Source organism: Syngnathus leptorhynchus, chromosome 6, assembly GCF_054491065.1.
Source record: "Syngnathus leptorhynchus isolate UIUO chromosome 6, UIUO_Slep, whole genome shotgun sequence".
Classification (NCBI taxonomy): Eukaryota; Metazoa; Chordata; class Actinopteri; order Syngnathiformes; family Syngnathidae; genus Syngnathus; species Syngnathus leptorhynchus.
In genome coordinates, this window is record NC_141200.1 from 394624 (window position 1) to 420611 (window position 25988).

Consider the following 25988-nt stretch of genomic DNA (forward strand, 5'->3'; position numbering starts at 1 on the left):
CTGCGCGGACCAGGAGAAGCCACCAAAGGGAAGCTTCCACGCAACAGAGTTGAAGCAAGCCACTTCCGACCGACCGACCGGCCACCTCGCGACGTGCCTCGACCGACCTACCGACGGACGGACGAGCGCGGCGTCACGCCACGTCGACTCAAGTAAGCAAACAAGCTTTAAAGTCCGCGAAGAACAACACTCGCTTCCCGCTGAGAGTTGACGACGCAGCGGAGCGGCCATGCTGGACCCGTCCTCCAGCGACGACTCCGGCGGGGAGTCCGACCCGGAAGTTGCCCGGGAGCCCGCCACGAAAGCAAACGCATCCTTCTCGCTCAAGCCGGGCGCCGAGAGTCGCCAGCGACCGCACACAGCGCCGCTCAAGCAGGGACAGCCCGCCGCCGCCGCCGCCGCCGGAGACGGGCACAGCGCCCACCAGAACCTTCGAGGCGGCTCCACAGGTGAAGAGGAGGAGAGGCGAGAACGCGAGCGAGTGCAGCGGGAGGAAGAGGAGCATAAGGTGCAATTGCAGATCTACGTGTTCGTGCTGCGGTGCATCGCTTACCCGTTCAACGCCAAGCAGCCCACCGACATGACCCGCCGGCAGCAGAAGGTGAGGCAGTCGCTCGCTCGCTCGCTCCCCACAAAAAGTCGCTTTTTTTTTTTTTTTTTTTTACCCAACCTGACGGCGGACGTTTCTTTCAAGCCCATTTTGGCGCAAAAAGCTCCTTTTATGTTGGCTTGCAGCCCACTTTGAACCCCAAATGGACAGAATTGTAGGCTTGTCCACCGTTTTTTTCCCTTCTTCGACTTGTATAAACGCTCCAATGAACTCAACACTTTAGCACACGAAGCAGCTTGGAAACTAGCAAACAATTCATCCTCCAAATGGGCTTCAAGCTCGCAGCTGAGGTTTACTGGCAGACGAAAGAAAAAACGGCTGGATATCCAAAGTGTGAAGACGCTAACCAAAACAAATAAGTGAGATTTTTTTGCTACTTTTTCCTGGCTGGACTTGTTTGTTGCATGTGCTTCTGGTTTCCCGCACCACGCAAACCGCGCTCGCTCGCCCGCCCGCCACCTGCAGTCGGTCGGGCACCTTGTTGTGGCGGCGTCCCCAGCGGGAGGCCGTTCATCAGCCTCTCACGGAACCTGATTTCAATCTGCAAGCCAGCCCCAGACGACGCGCGGGCTGGCTGGCTGGCTGGCTGGCTGGCCGGCTGGCTTGCGGGGGAGTCTCCGCGCAATTCAATTAACAGACGGACGCTTGACCCAGCGGGAGGGAGAGAGGAAAACGGCTTCTGGATGGATTGTGGGCGCCGTGCCGCGCGCGTCCTGGACCCGGGCCACCCGCCGCTCGGCTGGGCTGGGCTGGGCTGGGCTGGGCTGGGCTGGGCTGGGCTGGGCTGGGCTGGGCTGGGCTGGGCTGGGCTGGGCTGGGCTGGGCTGGGCTGGGCTGGGCTGGGCTCGCTCTTCCTCAGCCAGTCGCCTCAGCAAACATGAGCAAGTGGCAAAGTCGTCTGTCTGGCCCCGTTTAGCCAGATCTAGGCCTCGACTTTGCTTTAAAATGGATGCGCGTCAGGCGCCGCCATCTTGGCCAACTTTTCTTCACTACGCAAAATGTCGGACACGCATGGGTGCTTTGCTACGTTTTCCTTCGTAAATATCGAGACACTTTTGCCCTGGATGTCACGCGACATCACACATCAACATTTTGCCATCACCAAAATACCCCTTTTGTATCTTCCGGGGCCTTTTTTTTTTTTTTTGCGCGCGGCAGTTCGTTGTGACCAAAGACGATGGAAACGCTCGTCCACTTGTTATTGGGATGGTGCTTCTCTGAAAGCCAAAGAACTGTGCCTTTTTATTTTGTGTTTATTAGTCCAAAGCTTTGGCAGCCGGCAGAAGTGTGTCGCGCTTTGTCGGCGCATTTCCCTCAGATAATGATGACAGCTGTTGTTTTTTTTTCCCCTTCTCACCATCCCTGGCCAAAATCAGCAAACCTTTCCTGGTCTGGAGTTGGGAAGGAACAATAGCAGGAAGTGGCCTCCATCCCTCCCGTGGCAGAATAGAACGTTTAGCTCGCCGTCATGACAAAAACAATTAGCAAAAAGGAAGAACTCACTGCTCAAGTTGCTTTTTGCTGGCACCGCGGCTAACTTGCTGGCTTTGTCTTCAGGTGAACAAGCAGCAGCTGCAAGCGGCCAGGGAGCGTTTTCAGGCCTTCCTCAACGGCGAGACGCAGATCGCGGCCGACGAAGCCTTCTGCAACGCTGTCAGGAGCTACTGCGAGGTAGGCCCCAACCCGCCCATTGCATCACCCCCCACCCCCAATGGGCGGAAGTCACGGGTGCCGTAGTGTTAATTGAGTGTTGCAAGGCGGCGGGAGTCCAGCCAGTGCTTCGGGTGCTTGACATTTGCCGCGCCCGGCAGGCATCCGCCTCTTGCTCGCTCGCTCGCCCGCTCACTCGCTCTCACACTCTCAAGTTTCTCCAGCTGATGACAACCTTGTTTGCCCTGGTCGACGTGATTTGTTGTTTTCCGGCAGTGCGCAAAAGCGTCCCTTAGTCGCCAAGGAGAAGGATGCTAGCGCTTAGCATTAGCGTCCCTTTTAATTTGCTCCCTAACTCTGCTGCCGTCTAAATAATTGAGTGGGCAATTAAAAGGAGCAGCGGGAAAGGGGGAGAGGCGTCCCGCCGCTCTCTTCTTCATCACAAATGTCCGTCGCATCTTAGCAGGAAAATGCAAAATGATTGAAAGGTTCCAAAGAGAGCAAAATGCTACTTCTAGCAAAAGAATGATGACAGTAAAAATCCAAATCTATTTTGGTGGAGCAAAAAAGGGGGAAATGCTTCTCTTGTGAGAAAGCGAGAAAAACAACTCCATCGCACGTTTGCGCTTGCGGATTTTGGGTTTTATGCGGTTGGAAGTCAATTTGGGGTGTAATTCCACTTTCAGCCTCTAGAGAGTGGCACAGGATTGTCTACCTGCTGACAGATGAAAAGTGCACGCCTTGTGTGTTTGTGTGTGTGTCAGGGCTTCCTGAAGAGCGAGCGCGTGTGCCGCATGGTCCAGAGCGGCAGCTGCTCGGCCAACGACTTCCGCGAGGTCTTCAAAAAGAACATCGAGCGGCGCGTGCGCAGCCTCCCCGAAATGGACGGCCTGAGCAAAGAGACGGTGCTGAGCTCCTGGTTGGCCAAGTACGACGCCATCTACGGCGGCGAAGAGGACGCCTGTCGGCGGCGGCGAGGCGCGGGCGTCGGCCCCCCCGCCGCCGCCGCCGCCGCCGAGCTCATCCTCAGCAAGGAGCAGCTCTACGAGATGTTCCGCCTGGTGTTGGGAGTGCGCAAGTTTGAGCACCAGCTGCTCTACAACGCCTGCCAGGTAGAAATGGGTGGCAAATTGAGCAACCCGGCCCTTTCCCAATTGACTTGCACCCTTCTCGCAGCTGGACAACGCGGACGAGCAAGCGGTGCAGATCCGCCGAGAGCTGGACGGTCGATTGCAGCTGGTGGAGCGAATCGCCAAGGTGGGAAGCTCTCAAAACTCACGCTGGGACTCGTGGTGCTAGTCCGTCCGTCCGTCCGTCCATCCGTCTGTCCTTCCCGCAGGAGAGGCGCTGCCCCGAGCTGGCGTCGGGCGACGCCGACCTCTACGTGGAAGAGCTGCGCTCCTCCGTCAACCTGCTGATGGCCAACCTGGAGAGTCTCCCCGTGTCCAAAGGAGGAGCCGACTTCAAACAGAAGCTCAAGCGCTCCTCCGCCGGCAGCACCTTCCTGGACCTGGGCGACGACGTGGACGTCCTGTCCAAGGCCGACGTCTCGCTGTCCTTTGCGCTGGAGGTGGGCTCAGCCGGAAAAAAGCCATTCTCCGAGCGAGTCCTTTTGCCATCCTCTGGTCTCTGGTCCAGGTGGTGATCGTGGAGGTGCAGGGTCTCAAGTCGCTGGCTCCCAACAGGATCGTCTACTGCACCATGGAAGTGGAAGGAGGCGAGAAGCTGCAGACGGACCTGGCCGAAGCCTCCAGACCTCAGTGAGCTCAACCTTCTTGTTTGCGCTGCCCCCTGGTGGCGCACCTTCATATTTCCTCCGCCTTCTCTTTGCCTGGACTAGTTGTTTTTTTGCGGTTTGTGTGTTTGAGGTGGGCCACGCAGGGCGACTTTGTCACCGCGCACCCGCTGCCCTGCGTCAAAGTCAAACTCTTCACGGAGAGCACCGGCGTCCTGGCCCTGGAAGACAAGGAGCTGGGCCGAGTGAGTCCCGCTCGACCCGTGGACCTTTTCAAAGCGTCTCTGACCGCTTCCCTTTCAGGTGCTCCTCAAGCCCACCGCCAACGGGCCCAAGCAGGCCCACTTCCAGCCCATGCAAGTCCCCAAGAACAGCCAGGACGCGGAACTGAGGATCAAACTGGCCGTGCGCATGGACAAGCCGCCCAACATGAAGCACGGCGGGTGAGTCGGTGCGGTGCGCTTCTTTGAATTGTAGTGGGCAGACGTCGCCCCCTGCTGGCGAAAAACGCAAGTGGCGGAAGCCGTCCAGCACGCCTGTCAATCACGGGACCCGGAAAAACAAAAAAAGATATCTCTTTGTAAATTCAGATTTAAAATGAACTCGCGCATCCTGGAATTTCATATTTTTAATTTAATATTTAATATATTTACAATATATTTATATATATGTAAAATTAATGATATTTATTATTCATAATGTATTTAATATTATATATGTAATCCTATTTTTGTTGCCAAGATAGTTTAGTAAATGCCACAAGGTGGCAGCAAGACATCGTTTTGAAACCTGAATGGAAAGAGTACGCACGTGCACTTGTGTCAACGGGCCTTCGACGTCCTTAGTTGCCATGACGACGGAAAGTTGATACGAGTGCTTCCTTCCCAGGTGGCTTCTCAAGAACTCAAATGGCAAATTTGCAGATGGAGGCAATTATCGCCCCCCCCCCCCATCTGTCTATTTCCAGACGTAATTGACGCAGGTTGCGATAAAACCAGAGTTGTTGTTGTTGTTGTTTTTTTTGGTGCTTCAATCCATTTTGTCAAGCTGTCAGTCACCTCCCTGCCTATCGTCCTTGTTTTTTTCCCTTCCCGTCGGCGCTTGTGTCGGCTTTCTAGTCAGTCGCGATACAAAAGTCCAAGAAAAAGACACACACAGGGTCGCTCGGCTGCCGGATTGGCTGCGTCCGGTTGACGCCGAAATGATTTCCGCTTGACCTTTTTTTTTTTCTTTCTATTCCTTCCTTTATTTTGCTCTTTGACAGCAGCCGTGAGAAAGCGCTCGCCGGGTTTGTGCGGCGAGGCTGAACAATCGCCACGCCGCGCTGAGCCGCTCGTGGCCTTGACAGCCAGCCTTTCCTTTCTTCTTCTCCTTTTTTTTTTCCCTTCCCCACCGTAGGATTGATTTTCGCCGCCAAGCGCTTCCCGGCGCTCGGATTCGTTTCCGCGTCAAACGCCAACGTTGACGGCACGTGGCAAATACTCGAGCTTGAAAAGAAGTCAATGAGCATGGGTTCAAAGATTACGCCCAGAGATTGTTTTGGCAGGAAAAGTGACTAAAAGGAATTGTCCGAGATGTTAGGGTCGGTTGCAAACTGGACAATTCAAGAAGTCTTGTTCCGATTCATCAATCATTTCAAGCGGCCATTAAAAAGCCATTTTTGCTTGCTACTTGATCTCACGCGGCCAATGGCCGTAAGCAAGAAAACCGGAAGAATCCAACGAGTCGCTCGCTCGCTCGCTCGCTCTGCAAGGTTGCCCATTTGTTGTGTTGAAATCAAATCAGCGTGGGAAGAGCAAAAATACAGGTTCTTTTCAGAATGTTCTTTTGTAACTATGTCAAATTAGCTCGTGTGTGAGAGAAAAGTAACCTTGGGACCTTCCTCCCTCCCTCCCTCCCTCCCTCCCTCCCTCGTAGCTACTTGTATGCGTTGGGACATCGCGTGTGGAAACGCTGGAAAAGGAGATACTTTGTTCTGGTCCAGGTAAGAGCCAGTTTGGCGCCTCGGCCAAAGCGCGCCGGACTTTGGCCGAGGCCACGGGCCCACTTGTGCTCCCGCAGGTGAGCCAGTACACCTTCGCCATGTGCAGCTACCGCGAGAAGAAGCCCGAGCCTCAGGAGCTGATGCAGCTGGAGGGCTACACCGTCGACTACTGCCGGCCTCAGCCGGGTCAGCGGCGCAGCTGTCCAAAAAGTCCAAAAGCAACAAAACAAAAACCAAAGCCATTCTCTTGTCGTCTGCCGGCAGGCCTGCAGGGCGGCGCCGTCTTCTTCAACGCGCTGCGCGAGGGCGACCTGGTGGTGTTCGCCTGCGACGACGAGCAGGACCGGCTGCTGTGGGTGCAGGCCCTGTGCCGGGCCACCGGGCAGTCCTACAAGCCGGCCCCGCCCCCCCAAGCCAACCGCCGCAAAGCCGACACGCCGTCCTCGCCCATCAGTAAGTGCGATGAAAATAAAGCAGCGGCAGCCCCCCCCCCCCCCTCGGTGTGGTTTAGCAGCTGCGCCCGCCGCTCCAACTTTTAGGCCGTCGCTCCTCATCTGCGTCCGTCTCACCGCCGCACCTGTAAGCGAAAGGTCGCGCGCGGTCAATGAGCCGCCCTCGGCCCGGGCATCCGCCTGTCACATGGATGTGACCGTCGCCGTGACGACTGCAGACGGAGAGACTAAATCCAAGCGTCACGCCTCCGCGCTCGCCGTCTTTCTGACACCTTTCATATTCGTCAGTCAGTCAGCCGCAACGTCGAAGCTCCCGACCGAGCTTTTGCGACTTTTGTGCCTTTTGTCCCACAGTCACCCGCACGCGACATTTACTTTTTAAATGGACTTTTGTGGAAGGAAGGAAGGAAGGAAGGAAAAAAGGAAGGAAGGAAGGAGCGGCGGCGCAACCGTGTGTCCTTCCAGATGCTTTTGCGCTTAAAACAAAATAAAAAAAGCAAAATCTTGGCAAACCAAAAAGAAATTCAAGGAGCAAAAGAAGTCCCTTTTTTTTTATTTTTTTATTTTTTTTTATTTTGTCATTTTTTAAAATTTCGTCCTCTCCTCATGGCAGTAGAGAATTGCAAATGTAAGATTTTCTTCTTGGCCAAAGTTGCCTCCTTCCCTCCCTCCCGTCCTCCTCCCCCCCCCCCTCCTCCGCCTTGAGCCTGGCCGAGGTAATCATAAGCCGTCGGCCGCTAATCAATAACTTGCTAAGACTTTGACCTTGCCATAGCCCGGAGTTGCGTCCGTCCCACTTTAATTGTTCTTGGCGAACGGCGCCGACGTGCGGAAAGCGGCAGACAATATGGACCGAAAGGCGCCATCTGGGCCAGGACCCCCCCCCCCCCCCCTCTCTCTCTCTTCCACACGCAATAATAGCTGAAAGTTGGACTTGACAGGCATGAGCGGCATCAATCAATAGCGGGCCCCTCGCGCCCCCCCCCACTTCCCTCGCTTTGTTTGTCATCAGCACCCATCCATATTTCTTTGTCTTGCGCCTTTTCTGGGAAATTGCGAACGGCCGCGGAAAAGCGACCTACATCGGAAATGAAAAAGGCGGGGCGGGAAAAAAAGGCGCCGATTGCGCAAAGCGCACTTTTGTTGTCTTTTTCTTTCCCGCCGGACAAAAGATGCCAGCGACGCCGTCGTCTCCGCACAACGGCGTGCCAAAAAAAAAAGGTCAACAGATGTCAAAACACATTGACGCAGTCGAATCAAAATGAATTTGGAGCAAAATACAACGGCAATAAAATCATACATAAATACAATCTATTATCAATCTAATCTCAAAAAGAAAACACACACACACACAGAAGGTGCGTCTTGAGTCTTCTCGTATGACCAAATCATCAATGATCATTTTAAAATGTGCTTTTGAATTCTTAAATCTTGTATTTCTTCTTTGAAAGAAAAAAGCTCTTTTTTAATGGAAAATAGCAAGTGGAAAAAAGTCACATGAGCAAAAGTTGCTAAAATGTCATTTGGCAACTTTTCAATGTGTTGAGGGCCATTAAGAAAGCAAAGTGACCTACATCGGAATTGACGCCCTTAGGCAACGGCGGAAGAAGAAAGCAGATGAGTAGCTGATTGTGGAAATTTCACTTTCCCGCAAAAGTCACAAAGACGGCAAACGGGCGGGCGGACGGGGTGAAAAGGCGGCAAAGAGTGTGTAGAGGGGGGGGGGGGCAAATGTCTGGCGGGCGCTTCCTCCTCCTCTTCTTCGTCGTCGTCGTCCTCTTCTTTTTTTCTTTTGAGAAAGACACAAAAATGGCAGCGTTGCAAATGAAAGCGCGAGTGTGCGCTCAGCTCACTCTTTTTGCGCGGCCGTCAAACGGACCCGGCCGGCCAGCCAGCCCGGAGCGGAGCGGCGGCGCCTTTTTGCTTTCAGTCTTCTTTGTGGCCATCTGGTTAGTTCATTCCTTTGAGCTCATTTCCAGTAAGAAATGTCAATCAAATGTAAAAAAAGAAAAATGATAATCATTTGATTTGATTAGATTTCTTTTTGGGCTTGAATTTATTGAGCATATGTTGCTTTGCGAGGGCACAAATGTGTTGCAAGTTTGCTTTCTGCTAGATTGGAACAGGAAATGTTTTGACACTTTGATTTTGCAAATGTTGCTTTTAGGAGATGAAAGGGAAATTGCAGCGACAAAGTGGCCTCTGAAATGTTTTTTTTTTTGTGTAGGTCTGGATCCGTGCGAGCGTCAGGGCGTGGAGGAGCTGGTGTCGGCGTCTCCGTGCGGTTTGGACCACACTGGCCTCTTTGGCATTTTGCAGAAGCAAACGCTGCGGCACCGCATGAACGATTCTTTCTCCTGCCTGGTATGCAACAAAGCAAAACTTTCTCTTTTGGATTTTTGGGTGGCCTGCACTTTATTTCCCAATTTGCCGGCACACTTAAGGAGTGAGCCGCCTAATGAGGCAAAATGCTTCTGGAAGGACGCCATGGGGAATGAGGGAGGGGCCGAGGGCGGGGCCCTCTTTGTGGGCTCTTGTTCTTCTCCTTGCGTTTCGGCGGGGGGCGTTTCTCCTAATCAATACTTTCCGTGTAGGAACATGAGCCAAGCGGGGGTCTGCTCGCAAGGGGGGGCGGGCTTTTTTTTTTTTTTTTTTTTTTGTCAAAGCAAACAATCATGGCGGAATCCCACCCACAAAGCCGTCAAAAGCGCTTTGACGCCTCGTTTCACTTGCCACATCTTCTTTTGACATATTTGGAGAATTTAGAATTTGGAGCATCTGAAGAATTGTTTTTTTTTTTTTAATTGGCACCTCAGAAAATGACGTTGAAATATTTGCCATATGACCAAAAAGTGCAATTTGGTCCCATTCCCACAAATTGCACCAGCGTGTGAAATGGCCCATTAATAACAAAACCAAAAACGTTTTTTTTTTTTTTTGTGTGCATGGGCCTTTTTGCATCCTTCCCACATTTGATGGAATGCCTTTGTCGCCAAGATCTGAGAATCCCACTGGCGTCTGTGTCTGATTTTGCGCCGCGCCGCGCCGGCAGAGGCACGCTGGTCTAATTGGCCGGCGGCGGGCGGAAAGCGCCGCGCGTGCGGATGCATCCGAGGCTAGCATTACGGCGAGGACGGCGGGCGCTGGTGAGAAAGGCACGCCAAAGCGCCCGTCCGTCATCACGCCAAAGCGCGGCCTCCTGCCGATGGCGAGATTGCCACCGGGTAAATATTTTCAAAGGCGGGAGCCAGCCTCCCGCCGCGAGCCAGCCAGCCAGCCAGCCAGCGAGTGAGCGAGTGAGCGAGCGAGCGCTTTTCGTTTGTCAGCGTTTGACAGCTCTGGTTTGGGGGCCAAGCCGACGCGGAACGGATCCGGAATAAAAGAGCCTTCAGATGCTTAGCAAACGCGACAAGGTGAAGGTGACGCACAAATGGAAGAAAGTTTACCGCTTCCCACAATCAATCCATGATCAAAGTAGAGACTTGATTCCGTGTCGATGAATTTGAAATGTAAAGGCGGAAAATTGTGGCTGTTTGTGACCCAGGTGGGCAAAATGTCTTTCTCGGGCTTGTTTGAGTGTCTTTGAAAAGCGTTTTTTTTTTGCTGGCTCTCCTCCCGCCCGCCCGCCCGCAGCAACGTCCTTGAGGTGTTATTGCGTTCTTTGTACTTACCGCTGCTTATTTGTGTGTTTTTCACGGCGACCTCGCTCGCTTTTGTGCGCCCGTCAAGCACTTTGTGACCTTTTGGCAGGCAAGCGGAGCCGACGCTCACTCGGGCGTCGAGTGTCGCTATTCAAGCACCTGTCGTACTTGAATACTTGCTCGGTGAAAAGGACGGCGACGGCGAGGGAGAAATCGGTGTGTGTGTGTGTGTGTGTGTTTGACTTTTCCCTTTTCAATGGGCACCAGGCGAGATAAACAACAATTTGAATACTCCTTGGCAACCTTGCAGCTGGAGAGGGCCGCGTGCCGAGCTTGCGCCATTTTGGCACCTTTCCGCATTTCCAAGGCAGAAACAGCACAGTTGACCCCCGCAGCAAATTTCTTCTTTTTTAGTGGAGCCTTCTGTTGAGAGGTTTTCTCTCCTTTCTTTCTTTCTTTCTTTCTTTCCTCTTCCTTCCCCCCTGCCCCCCCCCCCCCCCCCCCCTCGCAGCGACATCTGCTCCTCTTTCCCCGCAGGTCTGCCTACCTGGCGGCCCGGCTGCAATTAGAGGCGTCTTTTCTCCTCCCTCCCTCCCTCCCTCCCTCCCTCCCTCCCTCCCTCCCTCCCTCCCTCCCTCCCTCCGTCCTTGCTTTCTCTCGGGCCCGTTGTGGCGGCTTTGTGCGTGCCGCAGAACCCAACGGCGGACATCTGTTAACAAGAGGCTGGGATTGGTGTCGGGTCCCGGGGTGGCGCTCTATTCAGCGGCGGGTGAACCTCAACGAGCGTCTTTGGAAGAGACACGCTTGGCCGGCCGCTGCAAACTTCTCTGGCCTCTTCCTATTGGTCGCCGCCATCTGGCCAGATCTGGCAAAACCCGTTCCCGTCGGCCTTTGGTCACTTGTTCACGGGCGACGGCGTCGCTCTGGTTGTTTTGTCGAAATGGTTCGGCATCTTGTGTCAATGACGGGGCGGCAAAAGAAAGACACGCCAGCGGGGGCGGAGCCTAACAATGAGCTGGTCAAAGTCAAGTCAAAGTCTTGGTCGCTCAAAATGTTGTTTTTATTAGCAAATGTTTTCTCACAGTCAGCTTGCATGAAGGAGAGCATATTGATTCCTTCTTGTTAGTTTGAATTCTTCTTTTTCCCCCCCCCCATTCATTCCAAATGTTGACGCTCGTCGGTCCTTGAACGTGCGTGCGTGTTTTGGTAAATAAGGTCTCCCTTGGCAACGGCTGGTATTTTGCCCCCACGCCTAAAGGATGGGATTTGCTTCAAGTGTCCTGACCCGCAACTGCTGTGATTTTTGCGGTTAGGGTTGGTTCAGTCCGGGCCAGGTGTTTGTTCTGGACGAGTACTGCGCTCGCTACGGCGTGGGCGGCTGCCAGCGCCACCTGAGCTACTTGAAGGAGCTGATGGACTTGTCTGAGAACAACACGCTGGTGGACCCCACGCTTCTTCACTACAGCTACGCCTTCTGCGCCTCTCACGTGCACGGCAACAGGTACGGCCGGGGCGGGGCGCTTTTTACGCTTCGGAAATGCGGCGGTGACCCGGTCGGCGTCTGTCAACATATCTGTGCATTTTCTCTTTGTTCACTCATTGAGGCAATTAGCCACTAATGATTAGCTACTCCAGCTAATGGAAGAGTGTGTTTAGTCAAGCTGGCTTTTTGTCAGCTGGAGCTGTCATTTCAGTAATTGCTGCTCATTCAGGCTCCCGACGGGCGTCGCTGGCAAAAGACAAAAAAAACTTCATGACACCGGTGGGGGAGGGGCGGAGCTTGATATTTGATGGACAGCTACCTGGGTATTTTACTGCCGTTTGGTTAAAGCCCATGTTTGGTTGAGCCATCCACGTCACCATGGCAACAGCTGCTCCTCTCACGTCGCCACAGGAGCGAGCGCGCGGTGGCCCGAGGTCCCGCTTCCGCCACCTCTGGCTTCCTTCCGCCACCTCTGGCTTCCTTCCGCGTGGAGGAATGCTTTGGCCTCCCATCGTCACTGCGGTGAAATATTGTCTCGTATCAAAATGAGCGTTGGAAAGTTTTCGCCATCAGAAAAGCCAGCCTTGGGGGTTGGGGACTTCCCGGGAGGGGCGGATACGCTTCTCATCGTTTACACTTGAGCCGCGTGGAGTGTAAACACACAAACAAGAAGACGGACCCCCCCCCCCCCCCCCACACGGCCACCCCTCCTTCCTTTTTCCTTATTAGCACCCCCCCGCCGCCGCAGCCTTGGCAGCTCGCTTGCTTCATTTAGCAGCAACAATGTGTCTGAAGCGCAGCAAGCTGTCGCAGCCCACTTACAAGCGACACCCCCTTACATGACCCCCCCTCCCCCCCCAATCGTGAGAGCGCTAACACGAGCGCACATGTGGCGCTCGTGACCACACCAAGCACCATCTTGGCGTGATTGGACGCCTGCCGATGGAAGCCTCACATTTGGATACACTGCCGCCGGGATACTTTGCAATAGAATCCCCCCCCCCCCCCCCCCAAAAAAAAAAAAAAAAACATCAAGGCAACGCCTTGACAAATCAAACAGGTTATGTTCCGAGTTAGGGGAAAGCTTCACGATAGACTGAGGTGCGAAGCGTTCACACGGAGACGCGGCAAAGCAGGAATTTGCTTTTCACAAAACCGCATTCAAATGGTTTTCCCCGTCTTTGTGCACAAAATGGCTGCACTCGGCAGGGATTCTCCTCTCAAATGTTCACAAGCGTTCGGAGGTCAAGCCGACCTTTAACATCCACCGGGTCAAGGGTCAACATCGGCGTGTCAGAGCGATGCCCAGCAAAAAACATGATGGCGGCCTTCACGCTCCAAATACAACTCGCGTGAGATGGCTGGCGTTGGACATTGTAATGGCGGCGCAAAAACAGAGGAGGAGCCGAGCCGAGCCGAGCCTCCTTGTTGTTGTTCTTCCCGTTTGGGCCGGTGTTGAGCAAGTGCTAAGGCGGCAGGCAGCTGATTGCTTCTCAGCAGAGGTTAATTCTTCACTTTCAGACGGCAGCCGAGTCAAGGTTGCCGCCGCTGCCGTTGCCGGCGCTTTCTTCCCTCACCTCCTCCCTTGCCTGCCTCCCATTCTTCTCCTTTTCTTCCTTTCTGTCTTTTGAGAGCAGCAAAGAAAAGAAGCCGGCCGCCATTTGTACGCATTTTCACTGACCTCAAGATGGAAGAGGTCGGCTTCCGCTGGAAAGGAAAGGCTTTGCCTGCCGCTGTTCAAATGTTTCATTTTCTTGACTATGAGGGCTTTAACGCACGTTTTCTTTGCATTTCACGCTAGCATTTAGCTAGCAGACTTTAGAAAGGCGCATTTATGGCGCCGACATAGTTCAATTAGCAACGCGGTGGCACAATTCAAAGAAGAAAATTGAAAGTATATATAGATATGTAATATATATAGAAAGTATATATAAAATTGAGTATATAATAATAAAAAGGAAAAAAAAAAACAAAAGGCTGCTGACGTCTGGGGTTTTAGCCGAAAAGCTGCAAAATGGTTAATAATCAATCAATTGTATGGATTGCACAAAGGCCCGACGGGACGGGGACGGTGACGCTGGAGGAGAAGGAGCACTTCGGGGCCGTCAGGACTCGCCTCGTGCGCCTTCTGGACAACCAAATCACGCATTTTCGGTAATCGCAAAACACACACACAGTGCCCAAATGAACAGGTGGGGGCGGGGCGGGGCGGGGCTTCTTTAACCTCCAAGGTCACCTGGAGGGGGAGGGGGGGGGGCACTTGAGTTGTCAATGAAGGAGGTGAGAAAAAGGGGGAGAAAAGAGAAAGCGCTTCTTGTTGTTGCTCTTGTTCTTTCTCAGCGTAATTAGCGCAAAGGAGGCGCCGCCATCTGTTGCAAGCGTCCCTCTGTCTGTGTGTGTCTGTCTGTCTGTCCGTCCGTTTGCCCGCCCGCCCGCATCCACGTCTGCCCCGTTCAGGTACTGCTTCCCTTTTGGGCGACCAGATGGCGCACTCAAGGCCACGCTCTCCCTGCTGGAGAGGGTAAGATCGGCTCGACCCCGCCCGCTTTGTGAAATGTCGGCGCAAACGCCAATGTTGGCGCCGCCCGGCAGGTTCTGATGAAGGACGGCAGCGAGGAGACGGAGAAGGCGCTGCGGCGCTGCCTGCAGAAGGCGGCGGCCGTCAACTACGGCCAGCTGCTGGACTTTGCCAACTGGAAGGCCGGGCCCAAGCGGCCGGAGGACGCCGTGCGGCTGGCCGAGCTGGTCGTCGAGGTCCTGCAGCAGAACGACGAACATCACGCCGAGGTTGTTACAAATCATCATTATCATTCAAAAGAACATCCCGATTTTCCGGATTGAAAGGTTCCCATTCCAATTTGCCATCCAAATGAATTTGCCAACTTTCTGCTCAAACGCAAACCAGCCACGCCCACGTGAACGCCGTGGCAACCCAAACTGGACGACCGGGTCAAATTAACCTTTGAGTCGTCCAGAATGATGTTCTTCCTTTTGCCGCCGGTCTTTTGTGTATTTTGAAGGCCTTTTTTTTCCCCCCTTCAAATGTCAGCCAATGAAATAGCTTCAAAGCAGCTCGGCGCTGTCTATCAAAAGTCAACAATGTTGATTGTGTCTCGTTTTCTTTGTGCTGCCGGAAGGGACGAGAGGTACGTTTGCTTTGGGTTTTTTTCTGGCTTCCCGGCCACGCCGCTTTGAGTGGCCCTCACCGTTCTTCAGCTTTGAAGAAGCTCTCAAGTGCGACGAGGCGGCGGGTTCACGCCACTTTTTTTCCGCAAGGCATGACGGGAAGTCCCGCAAGGCCACGGCGTAGCGAGCCGGCGAGGCTTCTCAATCTGACCCCGGCTGCCTCTTCGTCCTCGCCGCCTTTCAAGGCCGGTTGCACTTTTTTTTTTTTTTTTTTTCTCCTCATCCACGGCAAAAGCGGCCGCGCTGAACTGGCGAGGTACCTCGCTACGCCGACGGCCGCCAAGTGTCGGCGTAGCGCTCGTCGTCTATCGGAGGGGGGGGAACTTGGCCATTTTGCTGCGAAGCGGCCATTTTGGCGTGGCCGCCCGGTGCCGACGTTTTGCCTTCAAACAACAAATTTGGAGCTTACGTGGTATTTGTCGTTGGTCAGGCATTTTCGCTGTGGCCCGAGCTGATGCGCGAGCACGCCGAACACTTCCTGGCGCTGTACCGCCTGGACCTGGACTGGGCTCTGGAGGCGCAGCCCGCCGATTCCTGGAGCAGCTTTCCGCTCTTCCAGCTCCTCAACGGCTTCCTCGCCGCCGATGGTGAGAAGCCGTCTTGTATTCTTCCTGCATGATTGGTTTTGGGAAAAGCATGGCGGGCCATCGTTCCCAGTTGTAGTTGGTACTACTTTGGGATGTGGTTTGACTTCAAACTAATTGAAGTGGAAAGCAAAACAACGACACTTTGGAGCAGCCAGCCAGCCAGCCAGCCAGCCAGCGAGTCGATCGGCAAACCAAAAGGCTTTTTGCCGTTGTTGATGTTTTTCGGCTCAAGGTCCCGAGGCGGCGGCGGCGGCCATTGTGGGCGGCGGGCTTTGTGAGCGCCGCCGCCGCCGTGATAATGCGGCGCAGTCCCAAGGGCGCTCGGCGAAACAAAAGATCTCGGCACACTTGGCGTTGGCGCCGACGTGTTGATTTTTGCGCGTGCCATTGTGGGCGCTAATTACGCGAAAGGCAAGGAAAGAAGAGAAGAAGGCCGCCCGCTCGCTCGCCCCCCCCCGCCCCCGCCCGCCACTTGGCCAGCCTTGCAAAGGCGTCGCCGCAACGTGTCAAACCTTGACAAGATGCCTTTGAAAAAGGCTCGCAACTCTGCCGCGCTTTTAGCACACTTTACAAATAAATGCTCACTTGTTTGGCGATGGCGAGGGGGGCGCACAAAAAGAGAGCCAAGAAAGTGTGTGCCTTGGGGGAGGGGGGGGCAGCGTTGAGTCAAACGACTTCCTTTTTTATTTCCATTCTATTTGGGCTGGCCACTCCAGCTTTTTTCTTTGGATGCGCGGGCTCATCACGCAGACACTTTTGAAATCAAAGGTTTGGCCTCCTTTGTAGCGTTTGTGCTATCTTTCATTTTTCCATCTGATTTTGGGACTGCCATGTCTGTCAGAATTGTTCCTTATTGAATTTTCTTTTCTTCAGCCATATTGTTTTGTACTCATTCCCTGCCAACCCGGTTCATGTTTTGTACCGTCAATAACCGTCAATGGCACTGTATGAGTTCTTATCCCATATCAAATTGCTTTCAGCGTTTTGCCTTGTTTTTTTTTTGAAGAACTTTTCTTTTTGGAACTTGTCAGGGTTCTCCAAATGCCTGAGTTGAGCTAACGTGTCATACTTGAGTGTTTCTTTGGAAATGCTCACTTGTTGTTGGCATTGACAGACAGATGGAGGGAGGGGGTGAGGGGGGGGGGCTCTCTCGCTCCCCGAGGGGCGCCAAAAAGGCGAGTGTTAATCACGCGGCGACTAATGAAGTCCGCTGAGACGGGAGAACGTCGTTACTGTCTCCGTCAATTCACGGAGGACGGCGCGAGGGAAGGCCTACGACGATTTTTTCCACATTTGACCTCGTCGAAAATCCAACACGACGACGAGGACGTAAAAACAACCCTTCTGTGGTGGATGAGTTGGATTGTAAAAAGAAAACAATTGTATTGATGGTTGTTTTTGCGCTTTGCAGCCCAGCTGTGCGACGGGCCCTTCCACAAGCACCTCCGGGACGCCTTCGTCCCTCTGGTGGTGCGCTACGTGGACCTGATGGAGTCGTCCATAGCGCAGTCCGTCCACCGCGGCTTCCAGCGGGAGACCTGGCATCCCGTCAAGTAAGCTTTGACCTCTCTGGATGAAAGCCTAAAAAGCAAAGTCGACCGGAACGCCGGCGTCCCGACCCGTGAGCGCGTTCCTGACGCTCCGTCTGGTTTGCGATACTTTGTGGCGACAATTGAAGACGCCGGGAAGTCTCACACACACACGCACGCCCTAGAGGGACGGCAGCTCGGGAACGGGACTCGCGCCGGTTACCGTGGTTACGGCACGGTTAACTTCCTGCTCACTTGAACAACACGTCCGTCGGCGGGTGGCGATATGCCACTCGGGGCTCTCTCGGGTGTGTTTCTGTGGAGGGGCTGCTCAGACCACACTGCGCGCTTTCGAGAAAGCTGCAAAGAGCCACCCAAAAAAAAAAACAAGCTGGCACTTCATTAGCGAGCGCAGACGGGTGAGTGGGATCGGCCCGTCCCCCCTGGGGGTGAGGGAGCCGGTGGGGGGGGGGAGCCTTCAGAGAGCCTGGCTAATTAGACATGAGAGGGCCACTTGTTGGGGTGCTCGTCTTTTAAAGGCCAAGTGAGAAAAAGACGGACGGATGGAAATGCTACTATCTTCCTGTAGAAGTGTCATTGAAATGAGTTGTTCTACCAGTCAAGGAGATTGTGACGACATTGCAGGAACGGCTCGGCCACCTCCGAGGATCTCTTCTGGAAGCTCGACGCGCTGCAGATGTTGGCGCTGGAGCTGGACTGGCCCGAGCCCGCCTTCGCCGAGCACCTGCGGCGGAGACTCAAGCTGATGGCCGGCGACATGAGCGAGGCCTGCGTCAAAAGGTCGCCAAAGGTCGCCCGGCCGGCCCGCGCCAGCCAGCCCGCCCGACTGATACTTGATTAGCGCCCGTGCCGGTGTGCAGGACCAAAAGCGCCTTTGATGCCCAACTGCAGAAAGTCAGCAAGTGGACGGAGCTGCGCGTGCCGCCGTGCGCCTGCACCATGTTGAACGTGGTGGCCGACGCCAAGAGGCGCTGCCCTGAGCTCTGCGCGCTGGACGCTGGCCAGGAGGTAAGATAGCCGGCCAGCAGGCCAGACACTTCTTTTTAAATACATGCTCAATTTGAAAAAATATCCTGAAAAGTTAGCTACCTAAAAAAAAAAAAGAAGAAGAATCAATTCATTTCATTCTAATCATCACCAAATCAAGAAATTGCATTTTCCATTTCCATTGAAATTGTCATTTTAAATTCAACCAATATTGCCGTGGCAAGAAATAACCTCTAAAAGTTGTGAAGTCATTAGGCCGCAAGCATGCACACTTCCTAAGATACGGGGAATTTGTGTGCAAAATTCAGGTTGAAGTCAAATGTTGTTGGCAGGTGGCCAAATCATCAGCCATGCTAAAAAACGGCTGCTGAAACCAAAGGGGAGCCTTTCCAAACACCAGCCCTCCTCCCTTTTTCCCAACTAAGAATGGAGAAGACATAAAGAAAGAAATACATTGATAAATATATAGCGCATACGTAGCAATAGCTTGAGGTGTTTAACATGTTTTTCTTTTCTTTTGTCCTCGTTTGTCCGTCATTGTCCACCCCTCAGACGGACACGCAATGGGTAAAGCACATTCTTTCATTTTTAAAGCAAACAAATCTTTGTTGATTTGGAAGGACCAATCCTTTTCCACACTCTTATGTTCTGAGCCCATTCAAATTGGAGAGCCGGAGGCTGAGCCGCACTGTGTTTGTTTGCATGCGGCAAACGTCTGCTGACATTTCAGTCGGCAAGGCCCCCCCCCCACATTTTGGGCTTAAAGAGGGGCTGGAAAGAAAGAAAGAAAGAAAGAAAGAAAGAAAGAAAGAAAGAAAGAAAGAAAGAAAGAAGAAAAAAGGAGCTAGCGACCTCGTCGGACCCTCAATTTGTCAGCGATCCTCCCGCTTTGGTGATTGACATTTTTTAATTTGGGGTTTCTTTATGGGCTGTCTGAAAGGCCATTGTGGCACCATTCAGCAGGGTACCCCCCCCCAACCTCCCCCGCCAGGGAAAAGGTGGCATGAATGTTTTTTTTTTTTTTTTCTTTGACGTAAAATGGCGGATTAATTGAATCTGCAGCGCGCTTTTGGTCCTTGGCGGCCAGTTTTGCCCCATTTGGCACAAAAAGCAAGCCTCGCCATTCCACCGAGCAGTCAGCTACCTTGACACAAGTCGGGCCAGCTCCTTTTCATACCACCCAAAAGTCCACTCAAAATCATTTGGCTGGAGGAAGGAGCAAGAAAATGAAAGCAGGATGCAAAAAGCCTTTCATTCTTGACATGGCAATCAATGCGGCGCTGTTTCAAAAAAATGGAACAAACGCCATTGAAGTGAACGGCGCTACTCTACTCTACTCTACTCTACTCTACTCTACTCTACTCCCATCAGCAGCACTACCACTCCAAAATCGACGTGCTCATCGACGGCGCCTTCCAAGACATGATCTCTGCACTTGTAGCCAAGGTGACAGCGACCTTGTATTGTAGAAAATCACAAGTTATTTCAATTTTATTGCAAAAGGCGTGTGTCTGTCTGTCTGTGTCTTTCTGTGTCTTTCTGTGTGTGTGTGTGTGTGTGTGTGTGTGTATATTTATATATTTATGTATATTTATGTGTGTGTGTGTGTGTGTGTGTGTGTGTGTGTGTGTGTGTGTGTGTGTGGGTGTGTGTGTGTGTGTGTGTATATATATATATATATATATATATATATATATATTTATTTATTTTTTGCACGTGTGCAGTTGGGTGCGGTTTTGGACGCGGTTCTGTCCAAGCTGTCGAGATACGACGAAGGAACTTTGCTGTCCTCCATCCTGTCCTTTACGGTCAGTATGCGCCTGCTGGAGCCTTTTCTTCTTTTCAAATGAAGTCTTTTGCACGCTTTCCCTGCTCCTCCTCCCTCCCTCCCTCCCTCCCTCCCTCCCTCCCTCCCTCCCTCCCTCCCCCTCTTCTTCCTCTCAAGGTGAAAGCAGCTGCCAAATACGTGGAAGTTCCCGTAAGTCTTTTTTTTTTTTTTTTTTGTCACAGATAGATACAATTGCACATAGTTCATTGTGGTTTTAAAAGAAGTGACAAATCAAAGTTTTGGATGAAATAAATCAAAACATTTGTTGACGTCTAAGGATAGTTTGCTGGCTCGCCCGCCCGCCCGCCCGCCGCTTTCTTCAGCTCGCTCCGAGACTGCGCATAAATGATCCACTTTTCACTCGTTAGATCTTCCTGACTAGTACCCGTTTTATTATTTAGCGTTGGGCTGAAATGAAAACAAAAAATCAAAACAAGAAATTGAGAGCGAGATGGATATGGAGGAAAGGTGTGTGTGGGTGTGTGGGGGGGGGGGGCAGTTTGAAGCCTGGATTTGAAAGAAAAGGCAAAATGCGTAGCCGAGCTCCAGACGTCAGCTACTTGCCCGTCAAATCAGGATTTGGATTTGCTCAAAGCGCAACAGTCTGCGCCCAAGCGCTCGCTCGCTGATGCTAATTGGCGGCCAGGTGAGCCACGTATGATTAACCAGCCGACTTGATCAGCCCCCCCTAATCCCCAGTTAGCCAGCCAGCCCCCGTCCTCCATTTTGTTCTCAGGTTCCCGTGTAGACTTCCTGTGAAATTACAATGTAACCCGCACCGCGGGCGCCGTCCTTTTGTGCGGCCGCAACCTGAGGCGGCTCAGCTGCCGGGAAGAAGATGGACAGACGGACGGCGTCCTTTCCACGCTCGTTCCCACCGCTTTTTGCCGCTCAAAATGGCCTGCGCGCTAAACGGAGGGAGGCGGCGCAAATTGCAATTGGATAGTGACAAGTTGAAAGACCCCAGCGTGCGCTCGCTTTTGTCGCCTCGTCGGCGTGAGAAAAGCCGCGCGGGACCGAGACTGCGACTCGGCCTCCGGGAGATTTAACGTCTCGGGTGACGCGCTTGATAAGCTGTTATCGTGCCGCGGCGTCTGCCGCGCATACCTGAGCGTTGAGTTTCTCCGCCTGCTGTTGGAGTCAACCACATTCTCACGGACCGACTATCTGTCGGCGTTGGACCAACGCACAGAAGACTTTGATATGGTCTTTGACGCCTGGGCTCTGACGGACGTGCGTGCGTGCGTGTCGGCCGCTTGTCAAAGTCGCAGATGCCCCTGCGGTCACGTGACCTCACTTTAACCTCTTTTTCCCGCCCGCTGGTCCGTCTGGATTAGAAACGCCCGAGTGAGCGCCGGCCGGCGTGGCTCCCTGTCTTTCGGCGTCACTCATCCCGACTTTGCCGGTGTCGTGCTTGACGCCGCCGCCTTTTGACTCGGGCGCTTTGCGTGTTTGTCTCGGACACGCTCCCCCCTCGCCTCAGCCGACCCCCTGGGGGCGACGCACACTGTGAAAGATGTCAAAGCGATTACAAAAGGCATTACACTTGTAATCTCCCCCGACAACAAGAGTGTGAATGAGGATCGCGCTCGGGAGTGTCGGCATGCAGGCAGGCAGGCAGGCAGGCAGGCAGGCAGGCAGGCAGGCAGGCAGGCAGGCAGGCAGGCAGGCCACAAGCATCAGGTTAATGCTTGTTAAACGACATTAAGGACGTGAAAAAGCCCCCAGTTTGCTTGATTGACGTTCAATTAGGTGGACACGTGAGGACGTACAAAAAAGCGGTAGTCAGCCATTGGAGCGAAGAAGCAGCCCTGAAATGTTGAAAAAAAAAACAAAAGTCTTCAATTTCCACAGAAATCAGGCGCGGCGGACCTGGCCGACGCCTACGTCACCTTCGTGCGGCAGAACCAGGACATCCTCCGCGAGCGCATCGGCGACGAGCTCTGCGTGGAGAAAATCTTTGACGTGAGTCGCCTCTTCTTCTGCCGGTCGCCATGGTAACAAAAAAAGATGGAGCCGCTCCCCAAAAGAGAGTGGCGCCATTCTATGTCTTTTGCTTTTGTGGATGGCCGGCTTTGCACCGTGCTGTCGGCGCATCCCAAATATTTCAGCCAAGAGCGGTCAAACACGGCCCACCTCGGCATTAGTGGCGCCGAGCGGCCCGGCACGGCACGGCACGGATGACTGCCGCTATTTGCGGCTAATGGGCCCCGTTTGCGTACGCTCACGCTCGGAAGCAAGGAGCGGGCCTCCCGACCCGTCTGGGCTAACCATCTTGCCGGGTGGCGGCCATTTTGAGCCGGCGCGATGAAGATAATGAAGCACACCATCATCTTGATGCTCTGGTGCGTGCGGGAGGCCGAAGGGGATCCATTTGGCGCGCGGCTGATGACGGCCGGATTCCTTTCTGCATTTGCGAGCACCGCCGACGCTCACTTGTGGCCGTTTCAGCCGCCTGGATTGGTGCTTTCCTTTCTTTCTTTCTTTTTCTTTCCTTTCTGCACTTTCTCTCCATTTCCGAGCGCCCGCCACGTGCGTCTCATCTGTCCAGTCCGCCTGGATGAAGATGATGAGCGCGATGAAGATGACGGCACGTGCGCACATACGCGCACGCCTCGTTAACGCCGCGCAAATGGAGGATGGAGGAGCTCCTTAATTGAGCAAATTAGAGGAGCACAGTGAAAGCAGATGGTGGGTGGGTGGCTGGCTGGCTGCTGATTAGGAGGGCGAGGGAGTGTTGCTGTCAGAAATAACTGGGGGAGAAAAAAGAGGGGGCGCCCCCACCCCCTGGTGTCAATGTAATGATACAATTTCAACACATTGACACATGCTGGCGTTTTGACACAACAACACCATTTTACCAGCCTGCCTTTAATCCAAGAAACGCTCATAAAAGACGGTTCCTTTATTTATCTGCCGGCGTCCAATCGAAAACTTTCATCAGTTCCCCTTGAAGTGGCTTTTTTTTTTTTGCTTTGTTCGGCCAAGCCCTCGCTGCTCCGCTCGCGCAAACGATTCAAAAGAAGGATGGCGAGAAGTTTCTTAGCATTTGTCGCGTTAGCTTACCATCGCCGGATACAAACGCTTTTCCTCGTCCGTTTTTTGTCGATTCAGATGAAGCCGACGAGGATGTCGAGAAGTGCGTATTTGTTTTTGGTCAAACAATACAATTGAAGGCAACGAGGATGCCGTTAGCATTTGTAGCGTTAGCTTACCAAACACTTCTTTGTCGACTTAAAGCCGATGGCCAGTCTCAGCCAGTGGCTCCGCAACTACGACCGTGCAAAGTTGGACTTTTTTTTTTTCTTTCTCTTGGCGAGAAACCTTTGAATTTGCGATTCAAGGACAGAAGGTGGTCCATTGAGAAACAAAACGTACGTTGGTCTCGTCGTCGCCATGGAGATGAAAAGCAAAGGCTCACTGTAGAATTCAACAGGTGCAAAGTTTAAGTTGAAAGACTTTGGCTTCACCTTGGCAACGTTGTACCTTTGTTCTCTCTGACTTGCGTCAATCATTTGATGAGTTTATTCAAAGAATTAAAAATGTAGTTAAAGGTGAGCTTGCACAACAGACGGAATCAAGTATTGGCGAGCCCCCCCCCCACACACACACACACACACACAAACGTTGGGGCTTTTGTGCAAGGCGTTAAATAACCTCTGGGCTGTTATTCTTCCGCCGCAGTCGAAATTAATTAGATGAGCAGGCGGCTACAGCCTCTTCAAGCGCGTCGGAATATTTGGGGTCAGCGCGGGGTCACGGCAATCTCCCGCGCGCTGAATGGAAAGCGCCGTCGCGCCCGCTGTTGCAAGTGCAGCGCGCTCTTCAGGCGAGGCGAGGCGAGGCGAGGCCACGTGTCTGCGAGGCGGCAGCGGAGAAGAAAAGCACCCGCAAAGTCGCCGGATGCTTCGGACGGCGGCGTGGAGCGCTTTTGAGGGACGCCGGTGAGAAGACGAGCGTGGAAAGTCGTTCGGTTTGATCCTGGCCGCCTCCGAGCTCTCGTCAAGAAAAGACGTTCTTTTCTGCCGTGACACGTGAACTTCTCACAACTCGACCTCAAGCGAGTGCTCCGGCCCGGCCCGGCTTCAGAACGATGAGAGTTTCCGTTTTGGTTCTCCTTGACCTTTCTTTTACCTGGTCAAGATTGGCCCAAAATGCTCTCGAACCAAGCGTGAGCCCTTTTGTTTTGATGAACCAGATTTTTACTCAAGTGAAAAGCCAGAAAGAAACATTCGTGGCAGTCCCTCCCTCACATTTTTTTTTTTTTTTTAACGTGCACAGCAATGGTACAGCGTGTCCACGGAGGCCGTGCGCGTGTGGTTGGAGGATCGACTGGACCTCCAGCTGCACGTGTACCAGCTCAAGAGCCTCGTCAAGATGGTCAAGGTAATCCAGCTCATCTTCTCACGGTTCACGCGATCGATGTAAAGAAACCTCTCTCTCCTTTTGTCCAAACCGGCAGAAGGGCTACCGAGACTTCCGTCTCCAGGGCGTGGCGGAGGGCACGCTCAACGGCAAAAGCTACGTGACGGTCTACAACCGACTGACGGTGGAGGAGGCCACGCTGGCCGTCAAGGCGGGAGACGCCCTGGACGGCGTCAGCATGCGGGACAGCGACCAGGACGACGACTGAAGCTTGCCGCCGTCCAGTGTCAAGTTAGTGCCAAAAAAAGCTGAGCTGAGCTGAGTGAGGCTAATGCTAATGCGGACGTCAATTCTCTTCAAATGTGAGCTTTTATTGACGTGCAAAATGATAACAAGATGAATCTTTTTCAAACCACCATAAATGTCAGGGACAGTCGAGTAAGGGATTTAGCGTGTGCCCACTCCCATTTATCATTTCACACCGCTGCATTTGTTTTTTTCAGTTGTATGGGTTAAAAGTCACATTCATAGTTTGCTCATCATTTGTCTCGATAAATATACACGCAAAAAAAATGTCATTTACACAGGGATGTGTAGACTTTTCATATTCACTGTGGGTATGAAAATGTCAAGAAATATTTCTTTTCCCAAACTTGAGAAAAACGAGCGCGTGCCCGTCAATAAATATTTCTAAGCAGTTGACAATTGAAGCGAGTGGCATTGTCGGAGGCTGGAAGAAATGAACACCTCCCTCCAATTGCGACACACACACACACACACACACACAGACGGATGAGTTGGAGCCAATTTGAAGTCGTGCCAAACTTCAACAGCAGCGCCAAGCAGTCTCTCGGAGGAGTTGAACGGTCCACATGAGCAGATCGACGCCTCCCTCAAAACCACACGCTCGCTCAAATGGAAGAGCAGCAGTTAAGGACTGAACTGGCGTGACCTCATGAAAACAACAGCAAAAAGCTTCCTTCTCTCGGCGCAAACTTGCGAGCGCCTCCCTCAAATAGATGACGCGCACCTCCATTCGTACGTATGCGCGTCGCTAACCAAAACGGCAGCAACCGCTCGGACCAAGCGACAGATGAATGGCTCCCCTCAAATAGGCACCTCCCATTTGACTCGAAGCGACACGCCTCTGATGAATCCAACTGTTCCGCTTGAAAAGACGAACAAAAGTCAAGGCAAGAAGGAACGAGTAGAGGCCCTCGTTCAGTGCCGAGCCTCTTTGAGCTCTCTGTTGCTAACCAAAATGGCAGCAGGGTGACCTTTGGAACGCGCCCCCTCGTGGACGACTGCGTGGACTGCAAAGTGCATCATTTTCTTGTTTTCTACTTCATGGAGTAAAATGTGTTCTCAAATCAGGTTACCCATGATGAAACGTCCCATTTGGCAGCGGCAGCAGCAGCAGCAGCATCATCACTTTCAACGTTATTCATGACATTCAATGTATTTATATATCTTTTTTTTTTTTTAAAGATTTAGATGTTTTGAATGGTCCTTGAAGCTGTGCTCGCCTGTGTTTGTTGTGATCTAAAGAAAGAAAAAATTATTGATATGTCACGGACTGTCCAATAAAAGCATTTTGAAAGGCGCTCTTGTTTCTGTCACGTGATGTGGAAAGGATCGCGCTCAATGGAATTGCCATCATATTATGTATTGAGAAAAAAGACTGTACAGAACACAAGTTGCTGTCTTCTGAAGATGGGGAAAAATGCCAAACAAATTTGCTAATCAAAAGATTTCAGAAGCGAGCGTGAAAGGCTTCACAAGTTTGAAGTCAGGCAGGTAAAAAAAACATTCCTACGTTTTTCTACTAAAGTCAAATGGATTCATATGCATTCTGACAGCGGGCGAAAGAAAGAAAGAAAGAAAGAAAGAAAGAAAGAAAGAAAGAAAGAAAGAAAGAAAGAAAGAAAGG

At 52.7% G+C, this 25988-nt stretch overlaps 1 protein-coding gene across 7 annotated transcripts; it reads left to right on the forward strand.

Annotated features, from left to right (window-relative positions):
* Window positions 1-25679, forward strand: cadps2 (Ca++-dependent secretion activator 2). Of its 7 annotated transcripts, none has more exons than XM_085914596.1 (27): window positions 1-601; window positions 2168-2281; window positions 3025-3372; window positions 3437-3517; window positions 3600-3830; window positions 3899-4020; window positions 4129-4240; window positions 4299-4438; window positions 5913-5979; window positions 6057-6165; window positions 6244-6432; window positions 8659-8795; window positions 11386-11573; window positions 13608-13709; window positions 14013-14076; window positions 14148-14342; window positions 15172-15328; window positions 16740-16881; window positions 17503-17658; window positions 17739-17886; window positions 18418-18432; window positions 19237-19311; window positions 19590-19673; window positions 19811-19843; window positions 21548-21658; window positions 23975-24079; window positions 24156-25679. In XM_085914596.1, exons 1-27 carry the CDS (start codon window positions 230-232, stop codon window positions 24324-24326), a joined length of 3768 nt encoding a protein of 1255 aa, XP_085770722.1. In that variant the 5' UTR covers window positions 1-229; the 3' UTR covers window positions 24327-25679. The 7 variants fall into 7 exon arrangements, 5 of the variants coding, with proteins under 5 accessions (XP_085770722.1, XP_085770723.1, XP_085770725.1 ...); XM_085914597.1 differs by having other exon boundaries at window positions 19240-19311; XM_085914599.1 differs by lacking the exon at window positions 19811-19843.
* Window positions 25680-25988: the final 309 nt, after the last annotated feature.